The sequence below is a fragment of the Tamandua tetradactyla genome, chromosome 16, assembly GCF_023851605.1.
Source record: "Tamandua tetradactyla isolate mTamTet1 chromosome 16, mTamTet1.pri, whole genome shotgun sequence".
NCBI classification, from domain to species: Eukaryota; Metazoa; Chordata; class Mammalia; order Pilosa; family Myrmecophagidae; genus Tamandua; species Tamandua tetradactyla.
The window spans coordinates 9,834,288-9,855,120 of record NC_135342.1 but is presented as its reverse complement, the minus strand read 5'-3'; the positions used below and the strand labels follow the sequence as shown (position 1 = coordinate 9,855,120).

The following is a 20,833-nucleotide window of genomic DNA, read 5'->3' as shown; positions in this document are numbered from 1 at the left end:
CTCCGCGGCTGCGACAGCAGCAAGCGCTTTGGGCCGAGCCGCCGCACAGTCTCCTGGGAGTTGTAGGAGGGCAGCCCCAAGGCCTTCTGGGAGGCGCAGTCCTTTAATCCGCGACAGCGTTTGGGGCCTCCGGGATCTGCGGGCGCTACATTCTGTCAGGTAGGCGTGTGGTCTTGCTGTGGCCGATACCGGTCCTTGGTCGCTGTGCCGCGTAGGGTCTCCGTGTTGCTCTCCTGCGCCGTCTGGTAGGCGTCCCGGGAGCGATGGCACTCCTCTCTGTGACCCCTCAATGCCCATTTCCCTGCGGACGTTCGGGCAGCTGTTGTCCCTGTCGACCCGCTTTGAACACTGCGGACTTCCAGACTCCTTCTGGCTCCGGTGTCCCAAACTGAGTGCAGCCCCTGCGCCCCTTGATCTCTCCTGGTTACAACCCGCAGTAGTCAGGGTCGGGCTGAGGGGCGCTCAGGCTGCCGTGGGGGCCTAGGAATCAAAAAAGACTTCCCAGAGCATGGGATCTCACATCTAACTGGTTCAACGAAATTCCAGACTCTCTGCTCTCAAGCTACCCCTCTAAATGTTGTGGGGCGCATAGAAAGAGAGACCACATGATTCAAAACTGCAAGCCAATTTGGAGTCTTTATTAGCCGGCCGGCGACTGCCTCAGAAACCTCCGAGAAAGAGGATTCAGAGAGCAGCCCCCAGAGGTTTTCAAGGGGTACTTATAAAGGCTAAAATCATGCTGTGTTTTTTTTTTGCAATTGCTAGCAAGCAAGCGGTTCATAGAAGCAGAAGAATGCCATTAGCCGTTGCCAAAACCTATCCCATTCCCACAGTTTCTTAGCATTGGTTATTGTTTAACTCTCGGGGCATTCTGCCCCAATGGTGTGGGGACTCTCTCTACTTGGGCCTGATTGATTGCTCCTGCTTGGGCCTGATTAATTGCTCCCGGCCCTCCACATTCCCCCGTGGTTTTATGAGAGAATCAAATCATTGTTTCTTCATTTGATTATAAATTTGCTGATATTGGGTTTCAAGGACTAATACTTTAACAGTTTGTATTTTTCTTTGCACGTATGAGGTTAGACAGTTGATTATACAGAGTCCAAACATTAAGCCTAATAATATGAGAATTAGGGGCCCTGCTACGGCGGACAAGAGCATGGTCAGCCATGGGGATCAGGAAAATAAGTTTTCATATCACTGGCAGGGATCCCATCCACTGGGTCTCCAAGGTGGCTGGCTGAAGCTTCTTTATCCAGACCAGGTTTCCAGGCTGCACCTGAAATAGATTATTTAGGGGCAGGATTTATTGGTCCCGGATGGGCTGCCTTCACCAGTTCCCAAGTTTGCTGGGTGGTTGATTGCAGGGCCTGTAATGAATTCAGAAGAGAATGGTTATTTAATTCAGCTATTTTTCCCCCTTAATTTAGGGATTAGTGGAGGTGGTCGTTTAAATATGATTTTATGTAGGGTAATTCCCTTAATACAGGGAGTATATTTAGTCCTTAGGAGGGCAAATGGAAGGAGACTCACCTAGTTTTCGCCAGTCTCGAGCTTTAGTTTATTCAGTTTCTTTGCTTGTTCTATTTATTCGTTCAACCTGTCCTGAACTCTGTGGTTTATAAATACAATGTAACCTCCATTTGATATTTAATACTTTTGCTAATAATTGAGTAATCTGGGCCTTGAACGCTGGCCCACTGTCGGACCTGATTGCAGTCGGGATGCCAAATCAGGGGACAATTTCGGAAACTAGTTTTTTATTATTATTTGTGCTGTCTTGGTTCTGGTAGGAAATACCTCAGTCCATCTGGAGAAGGTGTCGATGAAGACTAGCAGGTATTTGTATCCATATAGGCCAGGTAATATTTCCGTGAAGTCTATTTCCCATTGCTTTCCTGGGGCTTGTCCCCTTAGCCTGGTTCCTGGAGGTATTTCTTTCCCTTGGCTGAAATTTACCTGGGCACAGATGTGGCATCTGGACAACACCTGCTGGGCTTGTTGCTGCAATCGGGGGTTGTAATAATTTCTTTGTAAAAGTTCAGTTAGTTTTGTATTGCCCAGGTGTGTACTTTGGTGAACCTGGGTAGCTAAATTTTTCCCCAGCTGCTCCGGCACTAGGATTTTCCTGTTTGGGAGAATTTTCCTACCATCCAGATCTGTTTTAGTGCCCAGGGTCTTGCCCAATTTAATCTCTTCCCTGGTATATTTTGGAGGGCTCAGCAATACACGCCCTGGCAGAACAGGAAGTATTTGGGCAACCTCTTTTGCTGTTTTATCAGCCAGGGCATTTCCTCTGGCGATTTGAGTTTTAACAGTCTGATGTCCTTTGCAATGTATAACAGCTGCCCTTTTTGGCAACCAGATAGCCTCTAGCAAGGCGAGTATTTCTGGTACATTTTTTATTTCCTTTTCTCCTGATGTCAAAAGGCCCCGTTCCTGATACAGTACCCCATGAACATGTGCAGTTGCAAAGGCGTACCTGCTGTCCGTGTAGATGTTGACAACCTTTCCTTTTCCCCACCTTAGAGCCTGGGTCAGAGCTATTAGCTCGGCCTTCTGGGCTGAAGTCCCATGTCCTAGAGCCTGAGCCCAGATGACCCGGTTCACGGTCACCACCGCTGCCCCCACATACCTGATATCCTCCAAGACGTAACCAGCAGCAGTACCTGATACTGGGTTATCCGGACGTTTGAGAGCCATCTCTCAGGCGGGCTCCTTAGCAATGTTTTTACTGGATGTGGGGCCATTATATGTAAGTCCTGTCCCAGTGTTAATTTAGATGCTTCTTTCACTAAAATGGCCGTGGCGGCAATGGCTCGGAGGCAGCTTGGCCACCCAGCCGCCACATAGTTTAGTCTTTTAGACAGGTAGCAACCAGCCTTTTTTTACGGTCCTAGTGTCTGAGTGAGGATTCCTTTTGCTGTTTCTCGGGTTTCAGCAACGTGGAGCTGAAAAATTCACGTAATCTGTAAGATTACAGATTACAGGTCTGTAATCTTGTACAGACCTGGCAAGATTACAGCGGAAGTGCTCACAAGCGCTTGTTTTAGCGTTTTGAAAGCTTTGTACTCAGTCTCAGTCCATGTTAGGGCTTCCTTCTTTCCCTTTATGCTGATGTACAGGGGTTTGGCTATTTTTGCAAACCCGGGAATCCAGAGCCGGCAATATCCAACTGCTCCTAAGAAACTCCCGTATCTGCCTTTTTGGTTTTGGTTGGGGTATTTTTAGGATAGCTTCAATCCTATTAGAAGACAGAGTTCTTTTTCCCCCTTCTAATTTATACCCTAAGTATGTTGCTGAGCTGGTGCAGAGTTGGGCCTTTTTAGCTGAGACCCGAAAGCCCAGCTGGGCTAGTTCCTGTAACAAGTTTTTGGTTGCTTTTTTTGCAGTTTGACAGATTATTAGCTGCCAGTAAGAGGTCATCTACATATTGTAGGAGGGTTATTTCTGGATGCTCTTGTCTAAAACGAGCCAGATCCTGGCTTAAGTCCTCATCGAACAGGGTGGGAGAATTTTTAAAACCTTGTGGCAACTGAGTCCAGGTTAGTTGTCCAGAGAACCCCCCCCCTCGGGGTCAGTCCATTTAAAAACAAAAATGGGTTGACTTACCGCAGCCAGGGGAAGCGAAAAAAAAGGCATCCTTTAAGTCCAGAACAGTGTAGACCTGATGGCTGGGAGGTAACAGACTCAAAAGTGTATATGGATTAGGCACAGTGGGGTGAATAGTTTCAATTCTTTTGTTTACTTCTGGGAGATCTTGCACTGGCTGGTAATCATCGGTCCTGGGTTTTTGGACCGGGAGAAGGGGGGTGTTCCAGGCTGAATGGCAGGGGACTAGAATACCTGTCTCCAGGAGCCTTTTGATATGGACTGCAATGCCTCTTTTAGCCTTTAAGTTTATTGGGTATTGTTGGATTCTGATTGGGGTGGCGGTGCAAGTTAGCTGGACAACAGTCGGGGGCCGGTGGGCAACTAATCCTGGTAGGTTAGTTTCTGCCCATATGCCCTGGTATTTTTTTTTTTTAAACTCCCGCAAATATGGGCCTGGGGCTGGCAGCACCACCTCTGCAGTAAGTAAATACTCTTCCGATAAGGGGCAAGTGAGGAGGATTGCTGAGGGGTTTGTATTGAAGGAGAGCTCAGCCGAATCATTTTTGAAAGAGATGGTGGCTTGTAATTTCTGGAGACGATCTCTCCCCAAAAGGGGGTATAGACGCTCGGGCACCACAAGAAACGAGTGGGTGACAGTTCCTTCCCCAAGGTTAGTGATCCTAGCTTAGTCCATGGGTAGGACTTTGTTTTTCCCGTTGCTCCCTGTATGGGGATTTTTTCCTTAGATGTGGGCCCTTCTGCTTGCTGGAGGACGGAGAAGGTCGCCCCAGTATCCACAAGAAAATTTATAGGCTTGCCCCCGATTTCTAATGTGACCTTGGGCTCCATGGAATGGAGCCCTGTCCCCGTCAATCTGCCTCTTCAACTAGGATGGGGGCCAGTTTCAGTCCTTTTAGTCCTCTTTTAGGGCATTCATTTTTCCAATGTCCATTCTCTGCAGTAGGCACATTGGTTTGTGCCTAGTCCCAACTTTTTTCCTTGCTTTCCTTTTCTTTTTTCAATAGTTCCCTGTCTTTCTTTTTGTTTTTCCTGTTTAGCCATTGAGGATACTAAAATTTTGGCTATGTTTTTGGACTGCACGGTTACGGGGTCATCTCTGTTACTAAAAGTCTTTTGGGCAATCTCTATCAGTTCGGACAGCACTTTACCCTCAAATCCTTCTAACTTCTTTAATTTTTTTTTTCTTATATCTATCTGGGGCCGACTGGGTGACAAATGCTATATTTATAGCTCACCTATTTTCTGGTGCCTCTGGATCTATAGGAGTGTGTAAGCGGTATGCCTTAAGGAGGCACTCAAGGAAAGCGGCCGGAGATTCATCCGGCTTTTCGTCGCCACTCGTATCCCCTGGAGCAGAGTCTGGCGATACCGATCGAGAGCCTCCTTACCTCTGTCAGTGTTGGGGTCCCATTCAGGGCGGGTGGAGGGGAGCACAGCCTTTAATCGGGTTGATTTAGTAGTAGGCTGTCCGTCAGGTCCAAGAATTAACTTCCTTGCCTTTCTCCTGACTTGACTCGTTCCTCAGAGGTGAAGAGGGCCTGGACCTGTTGGCAGTCATCCCAGGTGCGCTGGTGGGTAAAAAAGACAGTCTCCAAGAGGGAGATGAGCCCTTGGGACTTTTCAGAGAAAGAGGGATTTAAAGAGGGCCATTTTGGCGCTGGGTGGGTGGGGGGTCTTTCTTTTTGGAACTCCAGGCAAGACCGTAACCACTTGGGTTTTTCTGTTAAAATGTTAATCTAAATTAGTATATAGGGGATTTGGTCAGGGTGGCCTGGATTACCAAAAATTGCTCTTTGGACTTTATAAACCACAGATAGATCTGTGGTTCCTTCAGGAAGCCACCAGGACCAAAAGTTGGCCACTCCCGTGAGCAGAATTTTTTCAAGTTGAAGGTGTTGACAGGGGCTCCATAGTCTCCAGCCTTCCACTGAAACTCCTGGAAATTTTTCAGAAAACATTGAAGGGGAGTACAGACAGATAAGCTTGACTGACCCACGGTAATTATGACAAGAACGACACAGAATGTGATGAGACCAACAGATGAGAGAAGGGACAGACTAAACCAAGACACAGAAAAGCCCTATCCTTAATTGATTCCTAACCAGAAGCCCCAGGCAACGTCTTGCTCCGGGACCTGACCTTGGAAGTAATGCTGCATCCAGCCTTCCAGAGGTCCCTGACCTGGATCCAGTAACAGACCTGTACTCACCAGTGAGGTTTCCACAAACAGATGACTCCACCACATTTTGTATAATTTTGGAGGGTCCTATAGAACCGGTCCGGTTCCTGGTCCTTGCCTGGGGCAGAGGAACGTCTCTCCGAGGCCTTCCCCTAGGCTGGACCTCAGTTCCGGGGGCGATCCCCAGGACCTGTGGTCACCAGATGTCCCATCAGGGACGATCTCGCTGGGGCCCCCAAATGCTGTGGGGCGCACCGAAAGAGAGACCACATAATTCAAAACTGCAAGCCAATTTGGAGTCTTTATTAGCCGGCCGGCGACTGCCTCAGAAACCTCTAAGAAAGAGAATTCAGAGAGCAGCCCCCAGAGGTTTTCAAGGGGTACTTATAAAGGCTAAAATCATGCTGTGGTTTTTTGCAGTTGCTAGCAAGCAAGCGGTTCATAGAAGCAAAAGAATGCCGTTAGCCGTTGCCAAAACCTATCCCATTCCCACAGTTTCTTAGCATTGGTTATTGTTTAACTCTCGGGGACATTCTGCCCCAATGGTGTGGGGACTCTCCCTGCTTGGGCCTGATTGATTGCTCCCGGCCCTCCACATTAACATTCTTTATCGCTTCTCTCCCCTCCCCTGTTGGCCCCACGGTCTTTAAGAGTTATCCGAGTCCTATTTCTCTCATCCACACCCCTCTCGCGACCAAGTCTTTTGCAAGCCCCATCGCCATGTCCACAATAGATCCAGAATCTGACCGCTTCTGTCTACCTCTACTACTTTCACTCTGGTCTGAGCCACCATCATTGCTTCCTGGATCATGCAGGGGCTTCCTCACTGTCTGCCTGTTTCTGCTCTTGCTACCTCCCAACCCCTGCAGTCTGTTCACACACAGCCTGAGGGACCCTGTTAAAGTATGCATCGGATCCCCGTCGTTCCACGGCTTACAGCTCTCTAATGGTTCCCATCTCATTCAGAATGAAATCTGAGCTCCTCACCCCTGCCAACCTCTAAACAGCCTCAGTCCCTTTCTGGACTTCAGCCACAGTGTACTTTGTAACTGAACACAGCCGGGACTTGCCCTTCAGATCCTTTGTGTTATGAACTCAGTCTGGAACATAAGTAACCCACTCCCCATTCCCTCACAGTCACATAGCCAAAGATAATCCCGGTTACTCCTCGTATTTGGAAAGCTTTTTGGTCATTTATTTGCTTATCCATGGTTTGGTGCATCCACTAGAATGCTGATGGCCCTGGTGTGTTCCCGGTGCCTGGAGCCTGTTGGGTACATAGGAGGCACTCAGTGGATATTTACTGATTGAAAGTTTAAGCGGAGACTTGAAGGTCAGAGTCAAGTCTGCAAAAGTTAGGGGAAGAGTGTTCCAGGCAATAGAAACTAGCCAGGCCAAAGGCGCGGAGAGGTGGGAAGACCTGCTGCAACCTCCTGGTGAGTGGGGCCAGACTGGAGGGCCTCAAATGCCCAAGAGCTCAGAATGGGGACCAAAGGTCAGTTTCTAGCAGGAGTAGGGCTGGATCTATTGAGGACTTGAGGATAAGGACCCCAGGACTGGGTAACTAGATTTAGGGGTGAGGAGAGGTGAATCTCTGCTGTAGCCTGGGTGGTTGCTGGTGGTTCTCTCATGGGACAGGGAACAGCTGAGCAAGAACAGGTTTCTGCCTGGGAGAGGGGGACAGGTTCAGTCTGAGCACCCAGGGCCTGAGAGGTGTCCAGCAGGGACCTTCAGCGGGGCATTTGGGGGACTCATGATTCAGAGTCACCCACAAGGAGGATGAGAAGAGAGGTGCTTACCATGTGGAGGCAGGCAGAGAAAGAGGCCTCTCCAAAACAGACTGAGTGGGAGAGAAGAGAGGTTGAAGTTTAAAGCCAAGGGATAAAAGGTTTCACAAGGGCACTGCTAAGCTGTGAAGATGTGCTTGATGGCCTCAGGGGATGGGTCCTCAGAGCTGCTTGCTGGGCTCAGTGACAGGGAAGAGCACTCTGGGCAGAGGGACCAGCCAGTGCAAATCCCCTAAAGCAGGAGTGTTCTTGGGGTATTTGAGAGTAGGGGCTTGAGTGGGGGGATAAGACGAGAGGAAAGAGGAGCCAGAACACATAGGGTCTTAGAGGCCATTCATTATAGCAAGATGAGATTCTTTATAGTGACATGAGATCCATTTTAATGAGAGATACATGGGAAGATGTTTTTTAATGAAATTTTATTGAGATATATTCACACACCATAGAAATCATCTAAAGTTGTACACAATTACTGGCTCACAGTATCATCACATAGTTGTGCATACATCCCCGTGATCAATTTTAGGACATTTCATTGGAAGATCCTGCTGGCTACATGGAGAGCTGTCTGTTTCTAGGGGACTGGGACCAAGGGAAGCAAGAAGACCAGCGAGGAGCCTACTGCAGTAGTCCAGGAGGGAGATGGTGCTCACACAACAGTAGTAGCCATGCAGCTGGTGATTCTGAATCTCTTGATGCTCAAGTTAAAGGAATGTACCTTCTGTTTGGGTACTTAGGGTTGGAGGGTTTGAGGATGCCCCAGGGGGGGTCCTCACTGTGACATCTGGAGGAGTGTGAGGGCTGGACATCATGGAGAGTGAGTAGAGAGGTGAAAAAATAGTAGTCCAGAATCCTGACTTCAGGGCTTCTGGCCTGAGCAACTGGAAAGATGAACCTGTCCTTTACTGCAGGAGAAGCCGGTTTAGGAGAAGAAATCAGGAATTAGGATCTTAAAATGCTTGTTGGGTATCTGAATGTCAATAGTCCCTGCCCTCCTAGTCATAAAATATTCAGCCAATTGCAGTAAATTCTAGAAGCAGTGTGACCTGCTCTGAGGTGCAGAGTGATGATTGTGGCTTGGCCTGGGAGGGGGGGAAGAACAGGACCTGGGGGGTTCTTCATGAATTGGGCAGGCAAGAATTGAGGAAGGAGGGTCTGGAGGAGAGGATGAGGTGACATGGAGAAGGACAGACTTAGGTCATGTAGCCATGGAACCTGGGGTGGGAGGTTCTGACATCAGAGCAGGGTTGAGTTCAATCCTGGAGGTCTACCCAAACCCACTTCCGAAACAAGGGTCAAGCCGGTTTGCCCTATGGAGGTGTGATCCAGGCTGCCTCTTTGTCTACCCGGAAGAGGCCATCACCCTACCTTTCCGAGGATGCAATTCTGATCCCTTCCTACAGACAGTGCCTCACCCCACACCCACATTCACATCAGTGAAATCCGATTGTTCTTTCCAGTTTGTCCCCCTTCTCTGTGAGGCCTCCTTCTGTCCTTCAGAGTAGTTGAGCTAGACCAAGCTCTCTGGGCAGCCCTGGAGACCTCCCTTTGTCTACGTCCCTCTTTCACTTCACTAGGCATCTGTCCAGCTCCCGCCAGAAGGCAGTATGCACCCAACTGATCCGGGCTGCAAACAGGAGGGGCCTCCCGGGAAGTGATGCTGGTCCAGAGTAGCCTCCCCATTCCTATGGACAGGGGTACAACTCAGGCAGCCTCCCGGGAGGGCCTAATCCTCTCCGTTTGTCTCTCTCCTCCCACCAACAAGCTGACCCCTCCCGCCTGGGACACCGCGATGCCAGCCCCGCCCTGCGCCTCCTGCCACGAGGCCCGCGCGGCTCTCCGCCGGCCCCGCTCTGGACAAGCGCTGTGCGGCGCCTGCTTCTGCGCCGCCTTCGAGGCCGAGGTGCTGCACACGGTGCTCGCGGGCCGCCTGCTGCCGCCCGGTGCCGTCGTGGCCGTGGGGGCCTCGGGCGGCAAGGACTCCACGGTGCTTGCGCATGTGTTGCGCGAGCTCGCCCCGCGCCTTCGCATCTCGCTGCAGCTCGTGGCCGTCGACGAGGGCATCGGCGGCTACCGGGACGCGGCACTGGCGGCTGTGCGACGCCAGGCGGCGCTCTGGGACCTGCCGCTCACAGTCGTGGCCTATGCTGACCTCTTCGGGGGCTGGACGATGGACGCCGTGGCCCGCAGCACGGCAGACTCCGGCCGCAGCCGCGCCTGCTGCACCTTCTGTGGGGTTCTGCGCCGACGTGCTCTGGAGGAAGGGGCGCGCCTCGTGGGTGCCACGCACATCGTGACAGGTGAGCGCACGCCCGCGAGTGAGTGTGCGGTGGTGGTGTGGGGCGCTTGCGAGGGTGGAGCCGGAAGGAGGTTGGAGACGCAAATGCGAAAGACTGCTTGGAGGGGAGTTGAGCGCATGCCCAAAAGCTGATATGAAAGACCCTGAGTAAGCTCTAAGGGGAGGTCGAGCCGGGGAATATGTGCATGATCCAATGTGAGGCTGGGCCGCATTCAAGTTCCTGAAGACCAGGAAGAGATGTGTGCATGCCCGGGATGGGGCCAGGCTGGGCATCACCAAATACACACACACACTGGCAGATAAAGTAGATGGGCTACTCTCCGGGCTAGAGCTGTGGTTCTCTGCATTAAAAAAAAAAAAATGACATTCTTTGTGTCTCCCTTCACAAAAGGGAGGAGTATGAAGGTATGTCTTTTTTTTTAATTTTTCTTTATTTTATTTTTTTATTTTTTATTAATTAAAAAAAATTACAAGAAAGAAACACAAACATTCCCAACACATACACCCTGCAATTCACAATATCATCACATAGTGAAGGTATGTCTTAATTCAGAATTCATCTCTAGTGTGAAATGGAACTCTCAACTCTTTTTTTCTATCGGCCTCTCGCTGATCTCTCTCTAATTCTCTCCCAGTCATTACTTCAACACATAATTATTAAGCATTATACACCAGAGACCGGCTGTGTGGTCTAGAGCAAATTACTTGATCTCTCTGCCTCAGTTTCTTCTGTAAAATGGAAATATTAAATATAGCTCCCAGAGCTGTTGAAAATTAGATGAATTATCATGTATGAATACTTAGACTAGGGTCTAAGTAAACACTATATAAATGTTTGCTGTTATGGCGATGCAAAGCACAGAGTTACTGCTCTTACCTGGTTCTCATACATTGTAACCTGATGAGTGCTTCTAGGAAAACTAGACAGTAACTAGTCAAAGGAGAAAGATGGGGAGTAAGAAAGCTTCTCCCAAGCCTTTGAGCAGAGACCTAGTGTTTGAGGGGTAATTACATAAAGCGAGGGCAGAGGAAAAGCTTGTGCAAAGACCCTGAGAAGATGGAAACAACGTCCACCTTGAGAAACCCTAGGCAGACCAATGTTTTACCATACAGACTTAAGTGTAAGATAACAAAATGCAGAATGAGTATAGATTTAGCCCAAATTTTATGGTGACTAGTGTGTAAATATTCTTTAACTTTCTTACTGGTCTTTCTAAACAACAGTAATGCAAACACATGACCTGCATTCTCAGAGGCACGTGTATCAACAATCCTCTTGAGAATCTCCATTCAGTATCACTTTGACCTCAGCGTACCATTTGAATGGCAGTTTTAACTGAGGGGAAATGGCACTGGCAGCGTAAAGCACCTTTACTTGTGACCTGAAAGGGCAGCTCACCCAGGGCCTGGTGGCAGTAGGTGGGATGCAAACGAGGGCACCCCGAGTTGATGCGGGGAGCGTGGGTGCATGCTCCCTTGTCTTTCCTCTCATGCCCACCTCCAGCGTCCCCCTGGCCACCCCAACGTGCCCCCGGGGTCTCCATCACCCAGGTCCTCTGCCCACGCCCCCCGCCCCCAGCCTCCCATCTTCCCGCATGCCCGGGGGTCTCCCCGCCCGCGCCCCTGCGCGCCTCTCACCGGCTGCCCATCTGCTCTCCCCGCCAGGCCACAACGCCGACGACATGGCGGAGACGGTGCTCATGAACTTCCTGCGGGGCGACGCCGGGCGCCTGGCCCGGGGCGGGGGCCTGGGCTCCGCGGGCGAGGGGGGCGCCCTGCCGCGCTGCCGCCCGCTGCAGCTGGCCTCGCAGAAGGAGGTGGTGCTGTACGCGCACTTCCGCCGCCTGCACTACTTCTCCGAGGAGTGCGTCTACGCGCCCGAGGCCTTCCGCGGCCACGCCCGCGCCCTGCTCAAGAGCCTGGAGGCGGCGCGGCCCTCGGTGGTGCTGGACCTCGTGCACTCGGCCGAGCGCCTGGCGCTGGCCCCGGCCGCGCGGCCCCCAGCCCCCGGCGCCTGCTCCCGCTGCGGGGCGCTCGCCAGCCGGGCGCTCTGCCAGGCCTGCGCCCTCCTGGACGGCCTCGACCGCGGCCGCCCGCGCCTGGCCATCGGCAAGGGCCGCCGCGGGTTGGCCGAGGAGGGGCCGCCGGGCATGCGCGGGGCCGTGCCCGCCTTCTAGGGCCGCCAGCCTGGTTGCGTTGGGCGATGGGGAGGGGTGGCAGAGGGGCCTGCGAGCCTGGGGAAGCCTGGGGCAGAGGGGACAGGGGCCAGGACTCCTGGGTCCGAGGGAGGGAGGAGGGGCTGGGTCCAGGTGTCTGGGTCTGCGGGAGCAGGGGTCCGTTCCCAGACGTCTGGAGCCGAGGGGGAGGGGGGTAACAGACCGGTTCCTGAGCGAGTGGGGGTGAAGGGCCTGCATGCACGGCGCCCCTGCTGGGTTCTGGGTATGCTCAGGATGGCCCTAACCCTGCCTGAGCACCTGCTGTGTGCCTGGTGCTTACTGGTGATGTCTCCTAGGATAAGCAGGATCATGTGATGTGATCACCTCAGTTAATTGCAGTGGTCATGATGACAGGTCTTCAGGTGCTCCTGTAAGCCCTTTCCATGCAATCAGCGCACTGCATCCTGATGAGGACCACTGTTCAGTAAACAGAGACTCATAGTTGTGACTGGCTCGAGGTCACCAGTTTGAAGGGTTAGAACCCAAGGCAGGCACCCACCAGGTGGGCCTGGCTCTAGAGCTTGCTGAAGCTGGAATTCTCTCTCCCCCACCTCCACTGACTTTCCTGATATACCCATGTGATGGGTGAGGAGCGACTGGGTGGTTTCTCCCAACCTCAGGCTCTGGAGGTAGGGCTGGGTAAGCCAGGGTCAATGACTCAGTTTCTCTTGTCTTTCTCTGAAAATGGAATTTGCGTTCCCAACCCTGCCTCATCCATCAAAGTCTTGCTCATAACTTGCTCAGTCCCTAGTGGCTTCCTTGCTTGTGCCTATGAAGGCTTGGCCACCAGGGGGCTCTGGGTTGCTGCCCTGCAGTTGCAGGGCCTAGTGAGGCCCAGAAGCTCCTGCCTGACCACTAGGAAGAATTTAGACAGTCCCACCTCTAAATTTTTGCTGGGCTGTTTCTCTTGTGAGGAATGCCTTCCCTTTTTCACCTTCCTGCTCACATCCTCCAGGGTCCGCCTAGAAGCCTTCCCTGATAATCTCCTCCCATCCAAGTCAATCCTGAATTCCAGCCTCTCAGTCCTGCCGTCGCTATGTGACCATCCAACCCTTTTGGGACTTGTGCTCCCTAGTTGTGCTGAGCTTTGAGGGTAGACACCAGATCTCTCTCCCCACTGGATAATAAACATTTATTGAGAACCTAATGTGTCCAGGGTTTCTAGGCATTGGGGATGGAATGGTAGGGAAGAAATTCCTCACTTATGATATTTACAGCTTTTCTGGAGAAAGAACAGTCAAGTAAAAATATAATAGGATGTTAGGTGTTGTTGAGTGCTATGAATAAGAAAGCAATCTAAGGGGAAGGGATGCTTTTTTAGTTGGGAGGTCAGAGTTTATTTGGGGAGGTGACTTTTGGCAGAGAGCAAAATAAAGCAATGAATATTTCTAGCCATGATGAAGTACCACCCATCAGAACACTAAGACCAACTAGGAAAAATAATATATTGTATGACACACAATCCATTTGAAGACATTGAAGAGCTACGAAGGCAGCTAGGGATTGGGGAGCCAGGTTCCAAGAGAAAAGGGAAGCTCATTATGGTGGAGGGGCTAAAGGGTTAAGAAAGCAAGCAGAAAGCGTAGTTTGGAAAGCTGGGAACCTGAGCTGAGCTTTGGACAGCATTGTGGGGCAGGACACCAAATGCTTGGAGTCCAAGCACAAGACAGGCAAGACTTGAGCCAAAATCCTGGAGCAAAGAGAAGGAAATTTAGGTCAACCCAACATTATACTCACATCTTACCCTCAACAGTCTTATGGGACTGGGTAAACAAAATTTCATGTTCAAGGTCTACTGAGGAGAAAGGGCCCAGGTAAGCATCCCAGCCTTCGTCAGGACCCAAGAAGAATTGCAAAGTAGAAGTAAGGGTGAGCTGGAAACAGACCCACCCACAAAAAGACCAGAACCCAGCTTCAAACTCTTAGTTCCAGGCTGGATTAAGACAACCTGTCCCTACTCCCAACTGCTTGCCAGGAGGCAAAATAAATCCTATTTAGAGTTGGCCTGCCTAAACGGGCCTGTTTAAATTTTAATTAAATTTCAATTAATTAAAATTGAATAATTCAAAATTCAGTTCTGCAGTCATACCAGCCACATGTGACCTGTGGCTTCCATATTGAATAGCATTCATCATCGCAGAAGGTTCCATTGTGCAGCAGTGTCCTAGGCTCAGTTTGAGAAGCCAAACGAAGAAGGTTTCAACAGAACTCAGACGATGTCTACAGTTTTTCGACAAAATACCTGGCTTTCAAGAAAACATTTTCAAGAGTACCATGCAATAGGACAAAAATGACTGAATATCAAGAGAAAAACAGACCATAGACTTAATCACTGGTGAACCAGATATGGGAGTTTCAGGCATGGACTTCAGCGTGTGTTCTAGTTGCTAGCTGCCAGAATGCAATATACCAGAAATGGAATGGCTTTTAAAAAGGGGAATTTAATAAGTTACAAGTTCACAGTTCTAAGGCTGACAAAATGTCCCAATTAAAGCAAGTTTATAGAAATGTCCAATTTAAGGCATCCAGGGAAAGATGCCTTGGTTCAAGAAGGCCGATGACGTTCATTGTTTCTCTCTCAGCTGGAAAGGCACATGGCGAACATGGCGGCATCTGCTGGCTTTCTTGTAGCTCTCCAAAAAGGGACTCTCCAAAATGTTTCCTCTTTTAAAGGATTCCAGTAAGCAACTCCACGTTCAGTGGGTGGAGGCACACGTCCACGGAAATCATCTAATTAAAAGTTACCACCCACAATTGGGTGAGTTACATCTCCATGGGAACAATCAAAATGCTCCCACCCAGTAATATTGAATGAGGATTAAAGGACATGGTTTTTCTGGGGTCCACCACAGATTCAAAGTGGCACATCTTCAAGAAAATCAGTGCTAGGATGGAGAATTTCACTGTAGACTTAGAATACATGAATAACTAAATGAGTTTCCAGCCAGGATGGAGCAACAGGTTCTAGACTTAACCTTGCTACTAGAAACAACTGTCACATAATATGTGAGGCATACCTACAGCTTTGCTCTTTATTCAGCTCATCTTCCCGACTGCTGGCTGTGCTGACCAACCCTAGCCTCAAGCCCACCTCCAGCCTTTCGGCTGTGTGCCCACAGAGACATTAGCTACACAAACAAAAGCTGCCCGTATTCCTTTCTGTGACTCTGACTTTGGGGTCCCTCTTTGGTGGACTGGAAATCCTTGTCCTTTTTGCAAGCTCTATCTTGTCGGTCACATACATGGTTCAGATGGACTGCTCTGTGATGCTCTCCTTTATCCTCCTCCTGTCTCCTCTAGAGTTTCACTTCCTAGCTCCTACAACATGTGTGTAAGACTAGGTCCTCTAATAAATCCCTTATTCTCATAGTTCTTCTAGTAGCTGTTTCCCTGACTGATGAGCCCTTCCGTCTTGACTTCAGGGGCAGCCACAAGAGGTGCAGAAAGCTAGAGTCTCTGGATTGAACTGCCCCAAAACTTTCCCTTCCCCCAAACAACTACCGGGGAAGTGAAGACTGAGCTCTTCTCACCCAAGCTCTGGTGATAACTTGGAGTGTCCCCTTTCCCCCTATTTACCACTCCCCACTGCCCAGGAAAGAGTACAGTTGTGGTCTCCCTATGCTCACTTAGAATTCTTAGAGTATCTCTTTTGGTCCAGGACCTACCTGAAACCAAACTGTTCCTGTCCTGGTCAGAGAAGCCTGAAGAAGGGATGACTGAGCTCAAACTCATCTGCAAGGTAGCCCTTCTAGTCAGAGGCTGGAATTGACAACTGGGGCTCTGGCTTCAGCCCCAAGCATGGATTTGTTGTTTATGGGTTTCTGGTGTCAAATTTACTTCAGGAGGGACAGGATTTGTTTGTGGTTCTTAGCCCCTTCTCAGGTTTCCCATGAGCCCTACACAGACCTTGAAAATGAGATCCTCTAACTTCTGACCAGTTCCTCCAACCCCCACAAGACCTCTCTTTAGGGTATCCATACAATTTCACTCTCTACCTCACTAACGTCTTCCTCAGGACTTCCCTTGTGTGCTCTGCTCCTTATGCCAATTTTCTCCATTCTGAGCACTCAGTCTTCATGTGGAGAGAGACCTTAAAATTATTTCTGTGACCCATCAGTTCCAAAACTAACTTCTCAGCCGGTCTTCTGATAACGCAGTTCTTCATTTAAGCAGAATCAGGACTTGGCACCACAAATTCTATTGTCACCCAGAGTTCCATGACAGTACAAAGGAGAGATTGAAAGCAAGCTCAAAATACCAACATACTGGAAAGTGAGGGGAGAGGAGAGGAGTCTTACTACCCAAAGGTTTTCTGGAGGAAGTAAGGATGAAGTTAGCCCAGAGAGGCAAGGAACCCAGTAGCCTGTGAGAAATGCATTTGCTAAGTCCCCACTTCCCCTGAATGGGAGAGAGTTGCAAGGGGAGGCAGAAGTCTCTGGGTGCTGCTTGACCAGCATCTCCTCCTGCAGCCTCTTTCCCCAGCCCTTTTATGTTCACATTGAGATAGGTCAGTAATCTGCCCCCAAGGGGAGCTCCATCTACCAAGACACCTGGGGAGTCCCTAGCAGCCTTGTTGGCACTGTCTGGTGCTGGAGCATAGCTGGGCTCTGAGTTCAGGAAACTCCCAATTCTGCCAAGGGACCTGCATCAACAGGTACGAGTTCTGGAACCTTAGGCCAGCGGGACACCTAAGTCACAGGGGCTACAGAAAGGCTGGGGAAGGAGGAATTAGGAGATGGGTGGGAGAGGCTGGGGTCATCTCTGTGCTATTCCTCTCACCTCTCTTGTATCCTAAGCTTGTGCCAGCCTGGCCAGGGGACAGGGAGGAAGAAGGTGTTTGCTGAGCTTCCAGGTTATGCTGATGCTGCTGGTTCTGGGGCCACACTTTCAGTAGCAAGGTCCATGCATGGACCTCTTCTTGAATAATGGCTAAAGTTCCCGCAAGCCAGACTTGGGGCTGTGCCTTTCTATGCTTACCCCATTTAATCCTCCAGCCATCAGGGAGGATAAGTTCATTATCCTCACTTGACAGAGAGGGAATCCAAGACTCAAAGTGGTATATGACCTGCCTGGGATCTCACATAATTTATGCACATTTGGTGGGCAGAATTGTAACTACCCTATATACTTGGCACCCAAGACAGTGCTCCTGCGTTGCCTCTACATTGACTCTTAAGAGAAAAGAGAAGTCCAGGAGGGTACACATTAGGAAAATTTTCTGTTTTCAAAGGCCATACCATTATCTTTGGGGCCCAGGATTAGTGGTAACGGCACAGAGCAGGAGAGACCAATCCCCAACCCCACCTTCCAGTCACTCCAGGAGACTCTAGTGGACACTCAACTTGCTGAGGATTGGTGAGGGAGTGGCTCACACTCAGCATTTGCCTCTGAAATAGAGGAGTTCTGCAAGGAATATCTTGATAAGTTAGGGGGGTCACCAAGCTACACAGGCAACCACTGCAAATTGAGATCCTATTCGTGACCTGCAGAAATGGCAGTACTTGGAGAATTTTAGGGTAGCCATGGAGAAGCAGGGCAATTGGAATAAAAGCTTGGGCATAAAGGATAAGAATGATGAAGAATTGACAATAATAAGAAATATTACTAAAAGATGTTTACTGCTCACCTTGGTCTGACAGCCATTTTAGCTGTTTGCATGTTGCATATTTTCTCATTGGAACTAGCAGTGTAGGAATTAGTCTTATGAAATAAACTCTAGAACCATAAATGAGCTATGCTCTGTAATAGGTGCTGGGGATTTAAAATTGAGCGAAGTGCATGATGCTGATTCCAGAGGAAACACAGACTGAGAACTGTGGAGCCTCGGTTTTCCTCATCTGTAAAATGGGACCTGACACCATTGCCTAAATGCTAACTACTTCCCTTTAGCATTTAGGCAACTCTGGCCACACCTTCCCTCACATTTTCAGGCAAGACAGGCCTTGCCCAGCCTCCAGCCCTTATTCAGGTATTTCATCCTGACCAGCGCTCCCTTTCTCTGTCCCCATAGTCTAACACCTTGTTGGTTTTATACCCAGCACATATCTCCTTCCACTCTGTCCTCTACTAGCATTGCCTGCAGTGTCCTTTGCCCCCCAAATCAACAATTTTGATGTCAAATCCACCTTTCTTTTTCTGATAGAAATACTGAGTTTTTATTTCTTTGTCACAATCTCGTTTTGGAACATTATTCTTTCTTTACAATTTTCAACTAAAAAATTGACCGTGAGAACATTTCTTAGTTTGCATTATCTTTACATAGTTTTATTATGAAAAATATGTTCACAGTTTTAAAAAATGATTATAAAGCAGACAGTGTCTAATCACCTTTCATATCCAGAAATAGAATACAAGCTTCCTGCACTCCAGTGACCTCATTCCCCCCCTTTTTTTCTCCATGCCATCGATTTCCTTTTTCCCAGCTTACCCCGTTGTCTTTTCTCCTGCTTTTACTTGTAAGTATAATATCCACGTTTCTATCTTTAATCAGGTTAGCTGCTGCAGAACTTCATATAAATGGAACAAAACAGTAGGGGTTATATTATTTCTTTCATATTTGGCTTAAATGTATGTTCCTAAGATTGATCAATGTTATAGCATGTAGATGTCATTCATAGGTTTTCCTTGCTTCTGAGTGAGTCCATTGTATTATTGTATGATCATCCCTCAATTTATTTGACTATTCTATTGTGTATAAGTGCTTGAGATGTTCCAGAGTTTGACCGAAACAAACTCTGATGCTGTGAACATTCTCATGTGCAGGCATCGCAGCACATGCCTACAAGCGTTTCTTGTCTACCCCTAGGAGTGGAATTGCTCTGTCAACGGTATGCTCATCTTCAATTTTATAGGAAAATGCCACCCTCTTTTCAAGATGGTTAGTCTTATTTATACTCTTAGCTGTAGAAAAAAATTCAGATTCTTCCTATCTCACCAACATTTAGTGTTGGCAAACCTTCTAACTTTTTTTCCCTCCAATCTGGGAAGAATCTAATTGTAATTTTAATGTGCAATTCTCTAGCTGCCTGTGAGCTTCATAACTTTTCATGTATTTATTGACCACTTGTATTTCCTCTTTTGTGAAGTATCTGTTTAAGTCTTTGGCTCCTTTTTTCTAATAGATTGTCTTTTCTTGGTGGTGGTGGTGTTTTTCACATGGGCAGGCACCGGAAATTGAACTTCTTGTTGATTTTAAAGAGGTCTTCATATGTTTTGTAATTTAATCTTTTGACAGTTGTATGTGTTGCAAATATCTTCTCCTGCTCACTGAGTGTCTCTTTTTTACCATTTATGATATCTTTTCATAAAGTAACTTTCTAAATTTTATTTTACCAAAATTTATTTTATTTTACTTTATTTTATGCTTAGAGTTTTGTGTCTGAAAAATGTTCTCTCTCCTGAGATCATGCAGATGTTTTTAGAGTATTGCCTCCTAAAATAATTACAGATTTGCCTTTCCAATGTAAAGCATTAATTCAGTTGAAATTGATTTGTATGTATGGTGTGAGGTAGGAGTGCATTTTTATGTATGTATGCATGTATGTATGTATATTGTTTATGGGTATCTGATTGTGTTCGCACCATTTATTGACCAGAGACTATAATTTCCTGCTCTGGAGAGTCACTCAACACATGAAAAATGCATATACTTTCATCTGTCTCAGAGACTGTTCTTTTACCTCGGACCACTTCTAGATCTGTGCATTAAAAGCATCTGTTTTAAATATGATTTTAAAAAGAGTCTTGATTTCTGACAAAGCATGTTTTCCTACTATATTCCTTTCTTTTCAAGAATTTCTTTGATATTCTTCACCCTTTATACTCCACAGAGTTTTAAATTGGCCTTTGATTTTCCATAATAACCTGCAGAGTATTTTGATCATGAATGGGTTAACTGACTACATTAATTTAAGGAGAATTGTCATCTTTACAGCATGGCATCTCCATTTATGTCTATCAATTAATTAATTAAGTTTTAAAAATTTCCAATAGAATCTTGCATATCTTTTGTCAGATGTCCCAGGTAGCTGACACTTTTTATGCTTTGTAAATGAAATCATTTTCCAAAGCATTTTGGCTATTTTAAGATGTAATTGAATTTTCTTTATTGACATCGTATCCAACCACCTTCCAGAGCTACTTTATCAATTCTGAGATGATATCTGATGATTCTCTTGGATGCTATATGTGCATAGTTATAACATCTATAAATAATGAGAGTTTTGCATAACATATTCCTTCGCAGTCCATACTCCTTTTAGTTCTTACATTGCCTCACAGTCTAGGACCTGCAATAAAATAATTGGATAGTTAATGCTGATTGCAGGTGTCACTGTTTGTTCCTGGTTTCAAAAGAAAAGCTTACATCCCTAAATATGATATTTATCATAGTTTTGTGGCTACCTTTTATGAGATTAGAGCTGTACCAGTGTATTTTATTTTTATTTTTGTTACCTTTTTAATTTAATTTAATTTTTATTTTTTTAAATACAAAAAATACCAATTAAACGCAAACATTCCAATTTTGATCATTCCGTTCTACATATATAATCAGTAATTCACAATATTATCACATAGTTGCATATTCATCATCATGGTCATTTCTTAGAACATTTGCATCAATTCAGAAAAAGAAACAAAAAGACAACAGAAAAAGAAACGAAAACAGAAAAAAAAAATATATATATACACATACTGTACCTCTTACCTCTCCCTCCCATTGATCACCAGCATTTCA

General features: G+C 47.7%; 1 protein-coding gene and 1 long non-coding RNA gene across 3 annotated transcripts; one reads left to right on the top strand and one right to left on the bottom strand.

Moving 5' to 3' along the window:
* Nucleotides 1-20: 20 nt before the first annotated feature.
* LOC143658714 (cytoplasmic tRNA 2-thiolation protein 1) lies at nt 21-17,026 on the top strand. Its single transcript, XM_077130908.1, has 3 exons — nt 21-159; nt 9,347-9,881; nt 11,546-17,026. Exons 2-3 carry the CDS (start codon nt 9,374-9,376, stop codon nt 12,055-12,057), a joined length of 1,020 nt encoding a protein of 339 aa, XP_076987023.1. The 5' UTR covers nt 21-159; nt 9,347-9,373; the 3' UTR covers nt 12,058-17,026.
* LOC143658715 (uncharacterized) lies at nt 623-6,403 on the bottom strand. 2 transcript variants are annotated; one of them, XR_013163296.1, is made up of 3 exons: nt 5,825-6,403; nt 5,004-5,183; nt 623-1,279 (listed from the first exon to the last, which is right to left on the bottom strand). It is a non-coding gene; the product is annotated as an uncharacterized LOC143658715 (long non-coding RNA). The 2 variants fall into 2 exon arrangements; XR_013163297.1 differs by having other exon boundaries at nt 5,004-5,159.
* Nucleotides 17,027-20,833: the final 3,807 nt, after the last annotated feature.